We start from the raw sequence: 20,686 nt of genomic DNA on the forward strand, positions 1-20,686 counted from the left end.
ACTGGTTCCCGACTCTGTCTGGCGGATCGCCAACAAACTTTGCTTACTTTATAAGCACTGTATGGAAAGCAAATTATCACCCGGATATTGTGACGAGATTTAGTTTACTCGTTGATTATACACGAGATGATGAATGGAAAACATGTAAATATCTTTCACTTTTTAAATTTGCATAGGAGCAATTAGCATTGATTATTATGAAAGGGAGAAAGGCCAAGTATCTGTCCATTCCTAAAAAAAATGGTGACTAGGCCCCGAAATGAATATGACACTAATTAACTACATGACTATTTGGATATTTGTTTTGTACGGACATTTTACACGGATTAGTTTGAAAATATAATTATGATAATGAATAACTTTGAAGCATATTTCGTCCAAATGATAAAGAAGTACATGTTAAAGGGTATTTATCCAATGAATGACAACACTTGAAAGCTTGTACTCTTTGTAAAGAATATTTTAGATATTTATGTTGAAACTAACTCAAAAACACAATAACGCAGGTGATATATATTACTATTTATTATCATATAATATAAGGAATTACTCGCTGTAAAATGCTATGTAATTTGACTAAATGGCAAGTTTGTACATATGGATCATATATTTACGATGTAACACAAAGCTGCCTATTCGGCATGAAAAAGGATTTATTGTTCAGATTATTTAATAATTTGATGACGTGACATGCATGGACATCCTGCCATTTTAAAATGCATTAAATTAATTTGATTTGTTAGTTGCTTTCAAATGATGTACATTATTGAAGAGTTAGTGTTTCTGGCATAAGAGACAAATCACTACCTACCCCTTTTAAATGCAACTTTATGAACAGTGATTCTGTTATTAAATATTTCTGAATAAATTTTCTTCAGATTGTTTAACTTTTTCTTCGAACTTTAATGTTGTGAAATATATCTTGTGATATGCTTTTTAGGTCTTTGTTACTTTGTCACAGATGATTGGACAATGTGTGCAGAAACATTCCATAGGTCTTAGAAATTTATGGAATAATTATACGTCCATATTTTTAAATTGATGTTTTTCGACAAATATTGTTTTTTATTTCTTTTTGTTTTTATCGATGTTCAACACAATATCAAAAGAATATTTGCCATTTCTGAATGTCTGAATTGTTCATGATGGATTCAGATTGCAAGTAATCATATATGTATTCTTGTTGAAACTTTTTGTTGTTTTTTTGTTTTGCACGACAGATTCAAAGTCGCATCTTGTATAGGATAAACATATTTTGTGGTGACTTAAACAAAAGTCTGATTATGAAATGTTTTATGGATGCACAACAGTATTACATTAAAAAAGTCTATGTGATTATAAAGCAGTTAATTATGATTAACAAAACAAACAATATAATTCAAAGTGTAATGAGTGCAAAGTAAGATCATGTCATTTAGCTTTAAATTATCAAAGTTGTAACTCCTCATAGTTTTTCACTTCACCTTGTTCATGTTGTAAATTTGTATAGTCTTCCTGAAAACTGTAATTGAAAATTGAAAATGGGATCACTTTTTATGGCAATATTTTTAAAATAATGCAATTGCATTAAATCACATTTAAAAGTTATTGTCTCGTGATAATTGAAAATTCAATCAAAACAAACGCATTCGTTTAACTAATATGACAAAATCTCTTAAATAGAGAGCTTCTTAGTAAAAAAAGAACCTAGCAAGATTTATCATGCATTGCAAATACATGCCTTATTGGTGACTGATCTTCAATTGTTGTATGTGTTTGTCTTTCGTGACCTGTGAAATACATAATATCATTTGTATCTACATTTATTTAAAGGCAATATATTATGGAATGGTATTCAGATTTCTCGGGTTCGAGTCCCAATCAGATTGTACATTTTCTAATCCTTTGATGCACTTGCATAAAGAATCTAGTTGACAGATATTTTCAGTTCATGTATATAGTTACTCACACAATTGTGTACATTGAATAATACATTGTACATACATTTCATCAAAACAATCATTATCATGTTAACTAACGGAACGTTGGTGGTTCTTCTCATGTCCCGTTCGTGCCTGAAATATGCGTGTAAGGGCACATGAGATTTTCCTCAACCAGAAAAGCTGAAAAGACCCCATATGACTTGCAATGTGACGGTGCGACGTAAACTACAATCAAACAAACACACAAAACATTGTCATTTTCAGTTGATGTGTGTTTTCCTATCAAAGACTTATTTCTATATTATCGATTTTATATCAAATTTTCTATTTGTTAAGAATCTTGTGTTATACCATGCAAATTCTTATATGCGAAACACTGTTATTGACATCTATATTTTTATCTATCATGTCAATATGAACAATTTAAAGAAAAGTAAAATTATTACTTTTACGTTTCACAATTCTTCTAACAATAACGGCAGCTACAGAAACCACAAGCATGAAAAATAAAGACCATCCGCATATAGCAACCCAAAGCATAGTGCTGTCTTTGACTACCGATTCTGTAAAAGATTTGCATAATTTTGAACCTACGATTTGAGCTTTGATAGCGATTTATAAAAGCAGATATAATATGTGTTTGCGGATAGATATAAATCGTTTCAAATAAATGGAACCGGTATGATTTCTTTTTGAAACTCTTTATACAAACAGAGTCACATTTACATTAGTTGTGGGAGGAAATTAAAACGTGATTTTTTGTTATTATTCCTAATGTATAAAATAACAAAACATTCCCAGTTCTTACCTTTGTTTTTCGTTTGTAATGCAGTTATGCTACAATCAGATCCTAGAAAGTCTGAAATACACCCGTAGGTGCAATTTCCGCCGATTCTTTCGCATTTTAAGTTCAAGCATTTGTCATTACACAGTAATCCACATTTATCTCCGTAGCTACCAGTTACACAACCAAAAGCGCAAAACCCATTTTCTCTTCCACAAGCGCCACCTATACAACTTTTGCTACACAGTATGTCACATTTATTTCCGTATGTTCCTGTTTTACATCCTTTATCACAATATCCAGTATCTCTGTTGCACGTCCCTCCCTCACAACCTTCATTACATGAAATATTACAATGAGAACCATATACCTCTGTAGTTGTGCATCCCTCGGTGCAATTTCCAGATTCATGATCACATAAGCCATTATGACATCCATTTGGACAATGTTCATCACAACGACTTCCAAAATAATTATTAGTCTTACATCCATACAAGCATGTCCCATCAGTTTCATTGCAAACACGGGTAATATTACCAAATGGTTTGATACAGTTTATGTTGCATAGGTTTTGACACTTTATACCCCAATGTGTAGACACACATCCTTTCATACAAGTACAAGATTGCTCACACTGCTGTTGAAAACAATTATCATGGCATGGTATTTGACAAAATGGTCCACAATAGTCGAAGCTGGTACATTCATAACATCTCCCTTTAATAAGAATGATTATCTTTAGAAAAAAAACTGATTTACGGAAGCGTCCTGGTGCCAATTTAACGTGTTCTATAAACATTGAAAACTCCTACGAAGAAGATCAAAAAGCCTAAGTAGGAGTTTATAACTCCTACGTAGGACTTTATAACTCCTACGTAGGAGATAAAAAAAGCCTAATTAGGAGTTTATAACTCCTACGTAGGACTTTTAAACTCCTACGTAGGACTTTTGAATTCTTACGTAGGACTTTTTAACTCTTACGTAGGACTTTTAAACTCCTACGTAGGACTTTGTAACTCCTACGTAGGAAATAAAAAAGCCTAACTAGGAGTTTATACCTCCTTCGTAGGACTTTTAAACTCTACGTAGGACTTTTAAACTCCTACGTAGGACTTTTAAACTCCTACGTAGGACTTTGTAACTCCTACGTAGGAGATAAAAAGTCTAATTAAGAGTTTATAACTCCTACGTAGGACTTTATAACTTCTACGTAGAGGAACACTTATAAAGTCCTACGTAAAAGTTATAAACTCCTACGTAGGACTTTAAAACTCCTAATTAGGTTTTTTTTATCTCCTACGTAGGAGTTATTAAGTCCTACGTAGGAGCTATAAAGTCCTACGTAGGACTTACAAAGTCCTACGTGGGAGGAGATTGTAAGTCCTACGTAGGACTTTAAAACTCCTAATTAGGTTTTTATATCTCCTACGTAGGAGTTATTAAGTCCTACGTAGGACTTACAAAGTCCTATGTAGGAGTTATAAACTCCTAATTAGGCTTTTTTTATCTCCTACGTAAATTACTTTTTAAGTAATTTTGTAGATATGTCCTGTATGTTAGATTTTGTTGTAAAGTTATGTATAGTATCTTTTAACTCATCTATGAGTGGCATTTATGTACAATGTCGTAGGTTTTATATTTGTATTGTTTTAATATTGTACATGATGATGAGACCTTAATAACTTATCTAGGAGTTATCTTTTGTTTATAGCACATGTTAAATTGGCACTAGGACGCTTCCGTACTGATTAGCACTGGTCTAAAATATTTAAAATAAGTGGTGCATAGAAAAAAAATAATTCGGTAACTTTTGTATTGTAATTATTATTGATATGATGCTGTAATTATTTTCTGTAATGCATAATATTAACTAGCATTGATGTAACGTAAACTGACATTTAATTATAACTACTACATGTGATGATTTCTGAAAAATTATAAACAATAAATTATTAGATTACTTATACGATTTACCATAATTTAGTAAAACCATTTAAATAACTTTAAACCTTTACATACATAGTCATTTGCTCAACGTCATTACACGTGTATTTAATACAATTGAAAAATTATGTTGTCCCTGGTATTTAAGCTATGCATTTCATGTTGACTTTAACTGATATTGTTCATATCACGCGCTATATAACATTTAAAAAAACATTAAATGTATGGTCTAGTCAACCCAATTAGATTTTGTACGGAACAAAAGACACAGTTAAATATTTTATATTCAACAAGTGGTTGCATATATTACAAAAAACTACAATAAATTACGTGTTACCAGTGTCCCTGTGACATACATCTTTGCACGTGTCACTGCAGCGACTATTACACATGAAACCATAACGGCCTGTTTTACAACCGTGATTGCAATATCCATCCTCTTGCCTACATGACGGCTCAGCACTACGAGGTACAACTAAACACCAGAAGTTACATGATAAACATTTACCAGCTGACAAATAGAAGTTTATCGTACAGCTCTTGCATTCAAATTTGCTGCAATAAAATGGCATTATGATTGATTATACATTTGTTTAGACTTATGCATGGCTGTTTGCAAATAATTTAACATTTGAAATATGTATTTAGACTAATGCACTATGGCTGTTTGCAAATAATTTAAACCGGTAAAGTCATAAATTTAATATATATACAGGGCTGGGAATGTTTTCTTAATTATTGTTTGTTATATCATAGCGTATGGTACCAAGTATTATCATGATGATATCAATACATTTAAACTCGAATAACACACTTGAATGATTAAAGAAATGTATTCACATAAAATGTACTAGTAATGTTCTATAATGATTCAAAACGATCAATGCATTATTGCAGAACATAATGCATTATTATTCATTTTACACATATTCTTAGCCCACTAATTTCAAATGCTTATATCTTATTAACCAAAATTCTAAATAACATGATTTTGTATACAAAAGCTAAACCACTATTGTCTTTTCCTCTAGTTCAGGTAATAAACTATTTGGATGTATCATATCCTGGTACATGCTTGCTTTAAATATATTTTTTTCCATATGCAAAGCAAGTCTTTCACGGAACATGAAAAACCACTTGGTTTCGCGTATAAGCCAAACATAAGGCCACCAAATTACAGTAAAAGTGAAAAGTTTAAAGAATATAGAGAAATGTGAAATAAATAAAACATTATTTAAAAGACTTAAAGAATGTATACATAATACATATGCATTAAGAAAGACCTGAGGTGTGCGTATGCAGCTTCTGCCAAAAGACATATTATCTTCAAAAAAGAGTAAGTGTTAAGACATATAAAATGCCTTTTGTTGTGACGTTGACATTTATCATGTTTGACGATATATGTCATCATTTCAAGGACATAACGAGGATAGAACACCCCTAATGGGCACTATAAGGAACTGTAAAATTGACAACATAGGACAGTTATATGCCTTAAATGTCACCTGTATGCAAAATTTAAACAAAATTTACCGTGTGGTTTATGAGCAATGGACATTTTTCTGAATTAAAACTTTGCCATTAGAAGGTTTTTTTTTTTCAGAAATGAAGAAACTCTAAATAATCTATAATACCATCATTATGAAAAATGTTTTCCTATTGCTCATTGTTAAGAAACAAATAATGACATTAAGGTAACAAATTAAACAAGCAAAATTATTTTTTTAAACAAAATGTTTTTAATATGTATAAAAATGTAGCCCTACCCCACCCACTTTTAACACTTATTTGACCATTTCCCTGTGTAAAAAGCTTTATTTAAAATATCCCTAAAATTTTTCACAACGAGAGGCTGTTTGCAAATGTTGCCTAAATTTTCTTAAATGTGTATTGGTTGGTATTGCAAAATATAAAATACTTTTACCGTGTAGAGTTTACTTTATTAAACTTTGAATATATCTGGTATCATATTTGCTATTAAATTTGACATTATTTAGTAAATAAATACCTAAAATAATTATATAATTAAAATGAAACACTTTTTCTTCCTTTAGGGATCTGAGAGATAAATAAAAAATGTTAAAAAAAAAGAAAAAATTTGGGCCCCTTTCCCTGGGTTTAAACCTAGCCCTCAGTTTCTAAAACCCCTTTTACGTGTTTTCTGCCTATTTAAAATTTTTCTTAAAAGCGATAAATTAATTTATTTGTTTACGAGTATAGGGGAAAATTTTCCTTGACTGTTTTTATAAACGTTGTTGTGTAAATCTTTTTTTAAAAATTTTGCACTCATGAATATATAATGTGGAATGAAATCCTTAAATAAATTAAATTTTGCAATGTGTTTTTCCTTTGTTTGTCGCCCAATTTCATTTTTACGTTTGTGCTTTTGGATGAATATTTTTAATGTGGTAGCATATCATTTCAATTTAAAATAAATTTATCAGTCAATTTTTCATTATACGATGTGAATCTTTTAATTTTTGGGTTATCCTTCTCCCAATCAGAATCACCATGAGTGAAAGGACGCGATCACGTGACCAGAACCCCCAGAAAAATTGATGCTTTCAAAGTGACCAGAACTCTGTGTAAAAAATCTCATAAATTTTGGAAATTTTAAAGTGTTTAAGAGGATTTGAATTGTGAAATTTTATATAAAACGGATTGTTGGAAATACTAAATATCGGTACTGTCAAAATTTGAGTTGGGTGTTATAAACTTGTGTCAGATTTTGCGGATTTTAACTGTGCTTTTGCTTCGTGTAAAAAGTGTGTTAATATCATGGCGGAAGGGACTGATCCTGTTCCTATCTCACAGAGTCAGAATTTTAATCTGCACTCTGGTGAGACGGAGTCTCTTCAGGTTTTGAAGCCTTTTCCGGCGCCTGGAGTCTCCTTGCCACAATTAAATTCTGAAAATGGAGAAAAATTCAAGACACGGGATATTTAAAGAGTGCTTTGCCTGGCAATTTCGACAGGCAAACCTCAGCTATACGGCTGACCGGATATGCAAAATGAGGCAATTTTCCTTTTTGTGTACGTCTCAGAAAGCAGTGGGACCAAAGCGCTTATTCAAAGATTCACGCTGGCCCAGGAGCTATTTTATAGTCCGGAACAATTTTATGTAACGCCGCGCTCAAGGCCAAGTAGTCTTCCAAATGGAAACGTTTTCCCCGGGAGCAGCCAACGGCGACGAGATCACCGTTTGAAACGGGATTAATATGGCGCGCCCATGAACAATTTTAATATGTTAGCACTTTTTTTGGGAACAATATAAAGAAACTAGGGATTAAATATAAGAAACGCAGTCAATTCGGTTAGATAAACTAACCTCGGGGGTTAATAATGTTATTAAACGACAGGTCAGCAACGGGAGAGGACGACTGTGTTTTCGAAGGACCAATATGAACCAGTCTCGTCCGACGAAGACGAAAATCCCTCTGATGAAGAACCGCCATCGAAAAAACAAAAGTATGAATCATCCTCAAATATTTCGGATTCTAAATTGAAAAAATTAAAATTTATTGAGGCACAATTTAGTAAACAAGAGGAATTCGGTCCAAAAGTTCACGAAGTGGTAGGCTCCGCAGTCAACAAGGGTTTAGTGGAACCTGTAGATCATAAGGCCTCTCAAGTTCAAGACCTCCTGAAGAAGTATAATCGGCCAGAAAACTGTACATCATTACAAGTCCCAGCCGTAAAAAAAAATTATTATGGTCAAGCAAACAAACCAGCAAAGACCTGAAACAGGGAGACAGATCGTTTCAGAGAGTGCAAGGATATTTTGACGAAAGGAATGATTCCTTTAGTTCAAATAATGAACAAAAACACTAACCATGGATTCCGAGGAGGCAGAAGAGTTATTTGATCTTTCCTTAGACGCATTCAATTTATTAGCTTATTCGCATCGTGATTTATCATCCCAGCGGCGTCGGCTGTTGCTGCCGGCAATATCATCGAGGTACTCGAGCTTATGCAACGAATATGAAAATGTGTCATCGCCAACTCACTTATTTGGTGATGATAAAGATTTGGAAAGGCGTCTGAAAGAGATCGACGACAATCAGAAGCTTGGGAAAAGTTTAGTTGTCACAAATGACAAACTTAGACAGCTTAAGACAGGACCCAGGTGGGGGGCAAAACCTCAACACTCCAGGACAAACACATGGTCGGGATTTTTTAGGGAAAAGGGCCCTGAACCAACACCGGGTTGCACACACACACCACGCGACCATGGGCAACCGAAAAGTGGAAACAGGGCCAGAAAAAACAGCACAAATTTTAAATGTAAGTAAATTAAGCCAGTTTCGTAACACGCCCGAAAATTTCAAAGGTGGGAAAGTGAAACATGTTTATTAATAAGTGGAAGAAAATTACAGGTGACAAATATATTTTAGATATTATTGAGACAGGATATAAAATAGAATTTTAATTTCGAACCGTGCTTACATTGTCATAAAAAAGAAATAAAGTTTTCTGGTAAAGAGGAAAGAATAATTGATGAGCTACTTGAAAAGTTAAAAATTGAAGGAAGTCATAACCTTGATACCGCCGAGCAGGGACCAGGTTTTATCCAACATATTTGTTCGAGTTAATTCTGACGGTTCATATCGAAATTTATTTTAAAACTAAATTTTAAAATGGGAAAGGTCATATTTTTTAAAAAAAATTTTAAAAATGGTAAACACTTTAAAAACAAAAATTACATTTTTTTAGCAAAATTTTACTTTGCTAAAAGATTTTAAAAACCATTTCTTCAGTATCCTAAATTAAAGAAAATTTACAGGAAATATCTTTTGATTTCATGGAAGAGTCGGGGATATTTAATTTAGGCCCTTCCAAAAAGGGTTTCCCAGCGCTCCTCGCTTTTTACAAAAGTAATGAAACCCCCGGGTTTTTTTTTTAAAAGTTTTAAAGGAAAAAAAGGGCACACAAAATTTTGCCCTATATAAGTGGTGTGCTTCTAAACTTTGGGGAGTTTTTAAAGGAATGGGGAAAACAATGTGAATAGGGCAGGGGCCTTTAAATTTTTAGATGACTTGGACTAACCCTACATCCCGAAGAAAACAATTTTAACCCCCGCCCCCGTACATTGATTTTTTCGGATTTACATTTAATTCAGTAGATTTTGACTTTTTAAATTTTTTAACAGTCCCAAAAACCCTGAAAAAATTGTTTGGAAAGTAAAAAAAATTTTTTTAGGCAAAAACGCCCTCACAAATTTGAGATTTCGCTAAGTTAATAGGGAAAAAGGGAGCTAGTTTTAGCCCGGGGGTTCAATTTTGCCAAACCCCCCTTTCTATAAAACTCTTGAGATTCAGAGAATTTCGAATTAAAAATTGGGAAAAAAGGGAAAAATTTATAAAATCATGCATATATCAGAGGAAAATAAAAAATGTATTGAAAGGTGGATTAACAATTTAAATTTTTCCCTTTTAAAAAATTCGTTAACCCAAACCAGACATGATAATTGAATCTGACAGTAGTTTTAACAGGTTATGGGGCTCATTGTGTTACAAATAATGAACAGCACAGTGGGATATGGAGTGAGGGAGACAAACAAGAGCATATTAATGTTTTAGAACTGAAAGCCGCGTATTTAGCTATTAAACAATTATGTAGAAATTACTATAAAATTCATGTTCAACTTTTGCTAAATAATACAACTGCTATTAAATACATCACTAAAATGGGTGGTAGAATCCCAAAACTAAATAAACTTGCTAAAGAACTGTGGTTATGGTGCGCTAATCGGGATATATGGATAACTGTATTTCATATACCAGGGAAATTGAATGTGAGAGCTGATGCTCTTAGTCGGCAAAAATTGTCAGACGATATGGAATGGTCAGTTAATTCAATGGTATTTAAACAAATAATGGATACGTTTGGTCCGTGCGATATTGATTTGCTTGCATCAAACAAGAATTACCAGTTACCGCGATATGTTTCATATACGCCTGATGCACGAGCGGTGGCTATAAATGCATTTTTCGTTAAATTGGAATAAATATTTTTCATATATTTTTCCACCTTTCAGTGTGATTGGTCAAGTGTTACAAAAATTGGAGCAAGACGAAGCGGAAGCGGTATTAGTAGCCCCGCTGTTTTCGACACAGCCATGGTTTCCTCGGTTACTACAGATGGCAGCGGATCAACCGAGAATATTACCTCCAGTGTGGGAAAGTTTAATACATCCCACACAAACACATCACAGAATGAGCAAAATGGTTCTGGGTGTTTTCAGGATGTCAGGGAAAAACTATGTGGTAAAGGATTATCAAAACAAGCTACAGAACTCATTTTTTCATCATGGAGAACTGGGACTAAAAAACAATATAGTAGCTTACTTATCAAAATGGATGCACTTTTGTGGTTCATGGAAAATTGATCCATTTAACCCCGCTATAAACCTGTGTTATAACTTTCTTAACAGAATTATATCAAAAAGGATTAGGATACAGTGGTATTAATACTGCAAAATCGGCAATATCTAGCATTGTATATATTGTAAATAATGTACAGATTGGTAATCACATAATGATTAAACAGTTTCCTTAAGGGCGTATATGAGAAACCTGCATTACCGCGCTATAATTGCACGTGGGATGTCAGTGTAGTGTTAAAACATATTTCGGATAATTTAAGTAACTCAACAACCGAGGGTAAAACTTTCCTTAAGGATTTGAGCCTCAAATTGGTCATGTTGTTGGCATTAACAACAGGACAGCGTTTACAAACTTTGCATAGCATTTATGTTCAAAATATTGATATTAATTGTGATTATGTAAAAATAAGAATCGGCGATTTATTGAAAACAAGTTGTCAAACAAAACATCTCTCAGAATTATACATTGAGAAATACCCAGATAATGGAAATATATGTGTTGTTAAAACATTATTACAATATTTAGGGACAACTAAGACCCTTCGCGAAACTGAGGATCAATTGTTTATAAGTTATCAAAAACCATATAAAAGTGTTTCAAAGGGAACATTAGGAAAATGGATAAAACGGTGTTATCAGGTGCGGGTATTGATATGAACATTTTTTTAAACCGCACAGTACTCGTAGTGCGTCAACCAGTGGTGGCATCCTCAAAAATACATGTTGAAACAGTGTTAAGAACCGCTGGTTGGAAAAACAGACTGTACTTTTAGGAAATTTTATAAAAGAAATATTACAAACAATTCTGATTTTGCAAGGTCTGTGTTAGATAAGAGCAGATAAGCGTTAATAATCATCTGTTTAAAAGAAACATTTTTGTAAGATAAATGAATTAATGTTGTTTGTAAAAATATATACATATTCATGTTTGAAATGTCAGAAATTACAGTTATTTTTCTAAAATTGTTGTCGAGTTATATTTTACCCATAAATTAAAACTACATCTATATTATTTTATTACTTGTGTAACTGAGACTCCTTAAGCAGAAACTCTGAAAACTCATAGTGATTCTGATTGGTAGATAGGGATAACAAAAATTTACAAATTAAAACGAGACTTACCTGTAAGTTGAAGTTTGATGTTTATTTTGTTAGTTCCCTATCTACCAGAATCACATGCCCACCCATTGGTTGCCCTCCCGCGGAAATAACTCTGCTTTTAATGAGTCTCATTAATCTGATGCTAAAGATCTGGGGGTCTGGTCACGTGATCGAGTCCTTTCACTCATGTGATTCTGGTAGATAGGGACTAACAAAATTAACATCAAACTTCAACTTACAGGTAAGTCTCGTTTAATTTGTAAATTATACGATCTGCATTTATGAATATATTATGTGGTAGCATCATTATATAGAGTCAACTTATCAATATATATTATGTCAATCTTTCATTATACGATGTTAATCTATCAATATACGTCCGCTGCTTTATATGAAGTGTAAACATTCTTATATCGTGTGCTTTTTACATTATACTGATGGGGTCAAATTTACCGGGTTATATCTCACTATGCACTGTTCGTGGCAGGGACTGTCTATATCCCAAAGTGATTAAATCTCAAGACCCGAGGGAATCCCGGGTGGTTCTAAACTGCTGATGAATTGTTAAGTTGACTCTATATTAAGACGATTCCACATAATATAGTGTTGTTTTGACTCTATATAAGAATGGTTCTACATAATATATTCATTAATGCACACCGTATAAGAAAGATTGACCACATATAATGACACATTTACATCATATATTGCTAAGTGGACTCTATATAAGAATGATTCCTCATAATATACTTATATTTTGACTATATATAAGGATGGTTTCACATAATATACATGTACTGAAAAATACAAAGCGTATATTGATAGATTGACATAATATAAGGAAACATTGACATCATATATTGTTGACTCTATATAAAGATGGTTCCATATAATATATCCATAACTTCGCATCTTATGATGACTGACTGACATCATATAAGGACAGATTGACATAATATATAGTTATTTTGACCTTATATAAGGATGGTTCCACATAATATATTCAAAATTGCACATCGTATAATGATTTTTTGACATCATATAAAGACACATTGACATCATATATTGTTTAGTTGACTATAGATCAGAAAGTTTCCACATAATATATTCATGAGTGCACATTGTATAGAGAAAGGTTGATTCAATATATGGCTAATTGGACATAACAACGTTAAGATTTATAATTATAAGATAGTCAAGGCTTTCCATAATGATAGCTTGACAAGTATGATATTGTAGTATGAAAAGCAATGGCTGTCTTTTATTGCTCTTTTTCAATTAATTTAACCATGTGAATAATATATAAGTTCACTTCGACAACACCTTTGATAACACCTTCTTATTAAACCGGGAACCATTATATAAATCCAAAGTACAATAAATGAAACCATACCGTCAGTGTATAAAACCAAGGTAGCTATATATAAATTGATTTTATCAATATATGATACCAATTCTTCAATATATGGTACCAAAGTAGCCATATATGGAACCATAATTATATCCCTATATGAATCCGAATTATGAATATATTAATTCATTTTTTCAATATATAAAATCAAGTCGTCAATGTATGAAACCAAAGTATCAACTTACATATGATTTCACATTATAATTATGGTACCAATTCTTCGATATATGGTACTAAAGTAACCATTTATTGAACCAGATGTCCTTATATGGAACTGAATTATCAATATATTCATTCATTTTTACACTATATGAAACCATTTAATCAATGTATGGAACCAGAGTAGCAATATATCAGTTGATTATCACATTATATGATAGCAATTTTCACTATATGGAACCAACGTAGCCATGTATGGAACCAGGTGTCCTTAAATGAAACCGAAATAACAATATACTAACTCATTTTTACAATATATACCAAAGCAGCCATATATGGAACCATATTGAAGAATTGGTATCATATAATGTGATAATCAACATATATTGATACTTTGGTTCAACACATTGATAAAATGGAATCATATATTGTAAAAATGAGTTAGTACGTATATTGTTATTTCGGTTTCATTTAAGGACACCTGGTTCCATACATGGCTACTTTGGTTCCATATAGTGAAAATAAGGTGTTTTCAATTCATATATAGTCGAAGTGAACTTATATATTTTCCAAATGGTTACATAAATTGAAAAAGAACAATGTCAGACAGTCATGGCTTTCCATAATATTGGCATAATGTACGAGCGTACAATGTAGGAACGTGGGCCGCACTGCGGTTACAGGTAGTCTTATTTTATGTTCTGTGTATTTATCAAATTAAATGTTGTCGTGCTTGACTTTTGAAGTAACATTAAAAGCTTTAGAATCTTGTTGAGTATTTTGTATAATAACACTGTTGTAAACAGCGTATTGAAACAGCCCTCGTATTTATGTTGTAACAAGATACTGGCAAAAACTTACAAAAAAGTTAATAAGAACAATTTGAAGACTGCTAGTATTTCGGCGTCCGTGGCCAAATGACTTTACACTATTTAGCCCTCACCGCTGTACGTTTGAATTCCGCAAGACACTTTAGATTATTTCATGTGAGAAAGTTATAAAGCTAGCTTACAAAACGTCTGTATTTTTACTCAGGTCTTCCTCCATCAGTAATAATAACAATAAAATAAAATATAAGATGTGTTGATACTGTGACATGATTTTATATGCGTTACACAAATATCACTCACATAGACGCTAAATGAAATATCATTAATTGTATTTACTATATATACAATATATATAAGGGACGAGACTATTGCATACAAAATTAAATATCAAATTTGTATATCTTCATTTTTTTTATTCATTGAAATCGTAATAAGGTCGCAAAAATAGATCAATTGAACTCAGTTATATATTCACTGACGAATCTACACTCATGTGGCCAAAGACCTTCTAAAATCAGGTTGACTTCTTGTAAAATATACAACCGAGGGAAAAACTGAATATAAGAAAAAATTTCATTGGCCATTTTAGAATTACGAACTGAAATATGGGAATCTCATTGGCAATTCTAAAATAAAATGTAAAGGGTAGTTCTTGCCAATATGAAATAAAATATAAAGGATAGTTCTAAAATAAAATGTTCAGGATAGTTCTTTAACTTTGTAGTGCAGATCTGTTTAAACATACTTCCTCCCAAAAAACATTTTACACTGCGTTTAGATCGTATTACATTTTCTAGTGAATACTTTTACATATGAATTTATTCTATTTATTTTACACAAAACCTTACTGAGTTATAATGTTTGTCCAAAATAACAAGACCACCAATAACTTTCACGATCCTGTAAGTTTACTCATGCACATTGAAATATTTTAAACTTACCTATCAGGCACCCTCCGTTTATTATGTCAATTTATTATGTGATCATTGATATGTTCAATCGGTTAAGTGCTTGTAGCTTGCTTACATTGTTTTGCATGTAATCCTGTATGTTTTGTAATTGAAGTTGTATACCTCACTTGCGTGAAATTATATTTGTATATAAATATGCTAATACAACAATTTTCAAACATCGAAGAATATGTAAAATATGTACTGCAAATATTTGTACATATTAAATGTAATCATTAAATTATGTGCATTCATTTCCTATTGGAAAATTTGACTTAGAATTTATAGAAAATAAATTTCTAATTACTTCCCTTTATTTACATAAAATATTAAATTCGGTAATATCTTTATAAATAATGCTTTTTGGAATTTACAATTTTGATAAATCTTAATTTGAGCATCATATTTTTTTATAAAACCATAAAAATGTGTTACAGGATCTTTAATTATTTATAAATATAATTGCCTACTGACTGCGTAGACATTGCTTCACCTATCGAAACACAACCAACAGATTCATTTAGGAACACATACATCTCACAGTGTTCCTATTTTCAAGATAAATTATCGCATTGCTTTTTCTGTCCAATAATAAAATATGTATCAAAAACTGAGAAATAAATTTTACAAGTTAACCAGGTTTACTTCGGCCGATACTTCTTGTTCAACCTATGTCTTCAACGTATATACTACCTACAAAATGTTTCCATAAGAAGTAAAACTTACGTGTTCTCCATATTTGCACTACATTGTTCACAGTTACCATCTATATCAGAGCATCTTTCTGTGCAGTTAGAACCATAAAATCCATCTTTACATCCGAGTAAACATTCGTTAGTTTTTACATTACATGTGTCGAAACCTCTATAATCTTGTATACAATTCTCTGGGCATTGAATTGAGCACTTCGGTCCAGCAAAACCATATATGCAGCCATGTAAACATTCCCCTGATATAACATTGCAAGTTCCTGATGTGTTTTCTTTTGGATACATACACGTATCTGGACATTCATATGAGCAGTCAGGTCCAGCGTAACCATTATTACAGCCAAGAATACAATTTCCTGTCGTGAAATTGCAAGTGCCTTTTCCATCTCCTACAGGAAGCTTGCAATTTTCTGGACATTTATAAGAACAGTGTATTCCCGTCCAACCTTTGTTACAGCCATTCAGACATTCTCCATTAGTAAAATTGCAAGTTTCCGTTCCACTCATTGCAGGATATGTACAGTTTACAGGACATTCATATGAGCAGTATTGCCCTGCATATCCGTTTTGACAGCCATGAAGACATTTTCCATCGGTATAACTGCAGGTTTCTTTTGCATCAACTCTTGGATGTGCACAGTTTACAAAGCAGTTATATGAGCAATTTGGTCCTGCAAATCCGTTCTGACATCCATATAAACACTGTCCAGTAGTGAGGTTACATGTGTCCGTTATATTATCCGGATCTGGTGTACAGGAACTGCTGCAAATAATGTCCTCTGCACATACACCTTAAAAAAAATAAAACATGGTATGTTCGGAAACAATTTAGCATTTAAAAGAACTAATTGTGAATTGCATTCTGTCTGTATGGGGAAAAGTAACAGTAAGATACGCATTCAATATGCTTTGCTTTCATACTATATATTTTCATTGTAAATCTGTAGATATTAACTACTATTAGCTTCATTAAATGCATTTGCGTTCTTGTTTATTTGTTACAATAATCACTTTAGTGTACGTATATCTGTTTTAACATTATCTTTAAACATTATGCTGCATAAGTATGCACAACTTGGTCTTTCAGACCCTTAGTACCATCCATTTAAGCATCGCCTGTCTGTTTACAAAGAAGTCGTAAATAATCAATATGGTCCCGAAATTCAGTTTAATAGTCATTTGAACAATATCTGGAACAATATCTAGAAATAGCATCTTCAATTATATTTTTTCACTTGTTACAGCTGACATTAAATATTTTTTAAAATACTTATCAAATAAAAAGTTTTATCAATATTTTATAATCGTATATACATTAGTTATCATTACTATATTTCACAAATTATGACTATTTTCATAAATACCATTTTGGACCGTTGCAATTACAATGTTACAATATTAATATCTTTGATCTTTTTCTAGGGGTAACATACATGTCTGAAACGCTACAAATATATATCTGATTAAACTGTCTGTCTGGTTTATTTTTGTATTTTTATGTTAAGGACACTTTACATAGATATAAAAACGTTTGGTAGTATGTGGTACTAGGAGTGAAAATAAATTAAGTACATGTATTTAATAACATACTCATAAAGGAACAAGTCCCATTATATTGAAAAGTGTCATGCCAAACTAATTAAATAGTTAATGATATCCTGTATTTATCCTGATTCATTATAATAATCAATAATAATCATATTAATATGTAACATTATTTGATTATTTATGTCAGTTGTGGAACTTACAAGTATGATTATAGACTTCTTCAAGTGAAGTAAAGCACTTATGCTCAAAGTCGTTAAAATCAATTTGACTAGAAATGTGCGACACCTTAAAGTTTAATCTAATTATTTGAACATGATCATAGACTTTGGGCTACTATAGACCCTTAAGCCCGCCGGGTATTTGTGTAGTGTAAACCTACATTGCTATGAATCTTTGGAAACATTATTTTCGATTGACACTTGTTGTCCACCTTGAGACGAAAAGAACATATTTATTATCTCCCATAATGTATATTGTTTTTATCACGTGTTATTAATCTGTCATATGTTGCGTTTCAGATCAGAAAATCCGTCCCGAGTAAATCCGCAAATTGGGCGGTTCCTGAGGTAACCCGGTGGATATTCCGGCCCGAACTGCAAACATATGTCAGATATTCTTCATGCATATTTTGTCATATTATTTCATATTTAAAATGGTTAACCTCAATAAGATATTTGTTCATGGAATAATAAGTCGGTTGTTTTCGCATGATTGTTACACTATTGAAAACGTTAAGAGATGTTTTAACTAGAAAAAAATGGCTCGGATGAAAAAGTCTTTATCAAATCTCATACGATGTGCCTTCTTTGCCATCATTCAGAAAAGTACTTAATGTGGAACATGTAAAAGAACAGTCACAGTCAAGATGGGTTAAGTGTTTAAACACGGATGACATTTTCAAATATTGAATTCCTGTTATTAGTTAGAGTCCATCCGAGGGTAAAATACAAGAATCGTTCAGATTATTCTACAAGCAAACCACTTTGTATGTTGAAAGTCTGATATCTTACCCATCAAATTTCATCGAGACCTCAAGCTCAAAATCAATGTGGTTCCCAAAATTCAAAATGGCCGCCAAGATGGCGGCTGAATTTTTTTTAATATTCACATACTCGTATATTCATGTTGAAACTACCAAATTGGGATATTCTAATCATTTTCGTTTAATATAAATTTTGTAAATGAACTGTATTTTTAAATAAATTGATTATTCATGAAAAAGAAGGAAAAAATCACAAATTTTCAGCCATTTTATAGTTGAAAAACGTATGAAAAATTGAATTAATTTCCAAAAAATTAAGTTTCACTTTTACCGGGGCTTCAAATGAGCCTTTAAGTATATCAAACAATCATTAGTAAACAAGTTTATGGTATATTTTGTCATTTTACAAAAGTTTGCTACATGTTCACCTATGGTTTTCTTTGTCTTACTGAGGCGATGCGAAAAGTGGGTGGGATAAACAGACCCTAATGAAAATAATGTTAATCACACACACTGCCTCTGTGCAATCCCAATACAATCACTATAGTGAAAATAATAATTTAAAATCCTACTGATGTTTGGCTCAATTGCACAATTTATAAAATATAAGTACAATTTCTCATTTTTATATATTTAACATTTTACCGCATGAGCATATTGTGAAAAATGGCCGTTTTCATTGAAAAGACTCCTGTTACAAGTTCAAACTGCTATGAAACTATGAAAAAAATGCTTCAATGCTGGTGAAACTTGGCACAAATGTTGACTGGACCAAAGCCTTTGTAACGACATGCTCAGTCTTAAATTTCCTGTTACCATGGCAACGAGGGGACATCTCAAAATGCGAAAAATCACTATTTTGCACTGGGTTTTTTTTTTCATCAAAACTGATTTCAAAGTCCTAGCTGCAACTTCTCAATGGATTGAGATAGAGTAAAAGGCTTTTCAGCGTTTGTTACACGTTACCTTAAGATCGGCCTGAGGTTATTTTAGCCTGTCACATGTCCAAAATTTTCTTGGTGATGAGGGGGTCTACAGCCCCCTTCAAACCCCCCTCTGTCAACCTCTTGATAAAACTTTTTGATGGGGGCGGTGCCGAAAAAGTGATCATTTTTAAACAACATTCCTCACACGAAAAAAAACAGTATTTGGGGCCTAAATAGGGCATTTTTCACTGTTTGAGGTTTCAAAGGGGTAGGTGGCGAAAAATGTCAAAACACGTCCATATGAGGTAAAAGGTTAAATTGAGATAAACACAAAAAAAAACATATATCCCTTTACATTGGTACCAGTGACGTCATTTTCTAAAGTTGATTGAATTCAATTGAAGAATTTATTGATTTCTTACTGCAGCCGATTTTGATTTTAATTCTGATAAAATAGCTGATACCCTTTTTTCTTCAGCATTATAACAGATTGCTCGTCACCAAATAAGTACGTACAATGTATTGCAAAATAAAGAAACCATGGTTCAATGATAAACACTAGAAAGCTGTAAGTCAATAGACGTTTAAGTTTATCTTCGAGCATTGTCCAACATCCAAAAACCTAAAACATCATGAAATATTTAGAGCCAAAGCTAGTAGATCAATTCATCATCTGAGCGCAAGTCATGGAAGTCGTATGTTTTAGATATAAATGCAAATATCCCTATTAAGAAAGTATGGGATGCAGTTATAGATGATAAGTGGTAAAATAAAAAAAACATATCCCACTACTTAGTCAAATGAAATCTAATAATTGTCAAGATGCAAAAACACAAAAGGTAATTAAGAAAACATTTGCAAAAAAAAACTCTTCTTCAAATAATTATTCAAATGAGTTTCTACAGCATTAAGTTTCTAAAGATGTAGGAGAACAAATAAATTTTACTTCAGCATTTGACAAAATTCACAATTCTCTCTTTTCTATCAAAGATTTATTTGATTTGTTCAAGAAAGCAAAAGTCTACAGCAGCAGGT

General features: G+C 32.2%; 1 protein-coding gene across 2 annotated transcripts in view; it reads right to left on the reverse strand.

The window, feature by feature from the left end:
* Window positions 1–537: 537 nt before the first annotated feature.
* Window positions 538–20,686, reverse strand: part of LOC132752425 (multiple epidermal growth factor-like domains protein 11) — a 31,251-nt gene continuing 11,102 nt past the window's right edge. Inside the window, exons 2-7 of one of the 2 annotated variants that reach the window (XM_060742750.1) lie at window positions 16,212–16,986; window positions 4,988–5,205; window positions 2,731–3,423; window positions 2,375–2,485; window positions 1,721–1,769; window positions 538–1,501 (exon numbers count right to left, since the gene is read on the reverse strand). In XM_060742750.1, coding sequence (XP_060598733.1) covers window positions 1,429–1,501; window positions 1,721–1,769; window positions 2,375–2,485; window positions 2,731–3,423; window positions 4,988–5,205; window positions 16,212–16,986 — 1,919 coding nt within the window. In that variant the 3' untranslated portion in view covers window positions 538–1,428. Of the gene's footprint in view, window positions 1,502–1,720; window positions 1,770–2,368; window positions 2,486–2,730; window positions 3,424–4,987; window positions 5,206–16,211; window positions 16,987–20,686 lie in introns of both variants that reach the window. The other variant, XM_060742749.1, reaches the window with a different exon arrangement.

The sequence above is a fragment of the Ruditapes philippinarum genome, unplaced genomic scaffold, assembly GCF_026571515.1.
Source record: "Ruditapes philippinarum isolate M1 unplaced genomic scaffold, ASM2657151v2 ctg2022_1_1_1_1, whole genome shotgun sequence".
Taxonomy (NCBI): Eukaryota; Metazoa; Mollusca; class Bivalvia; order Venerida; family Veneridae; genus Ruditapes; species Ruditapes philippinarum.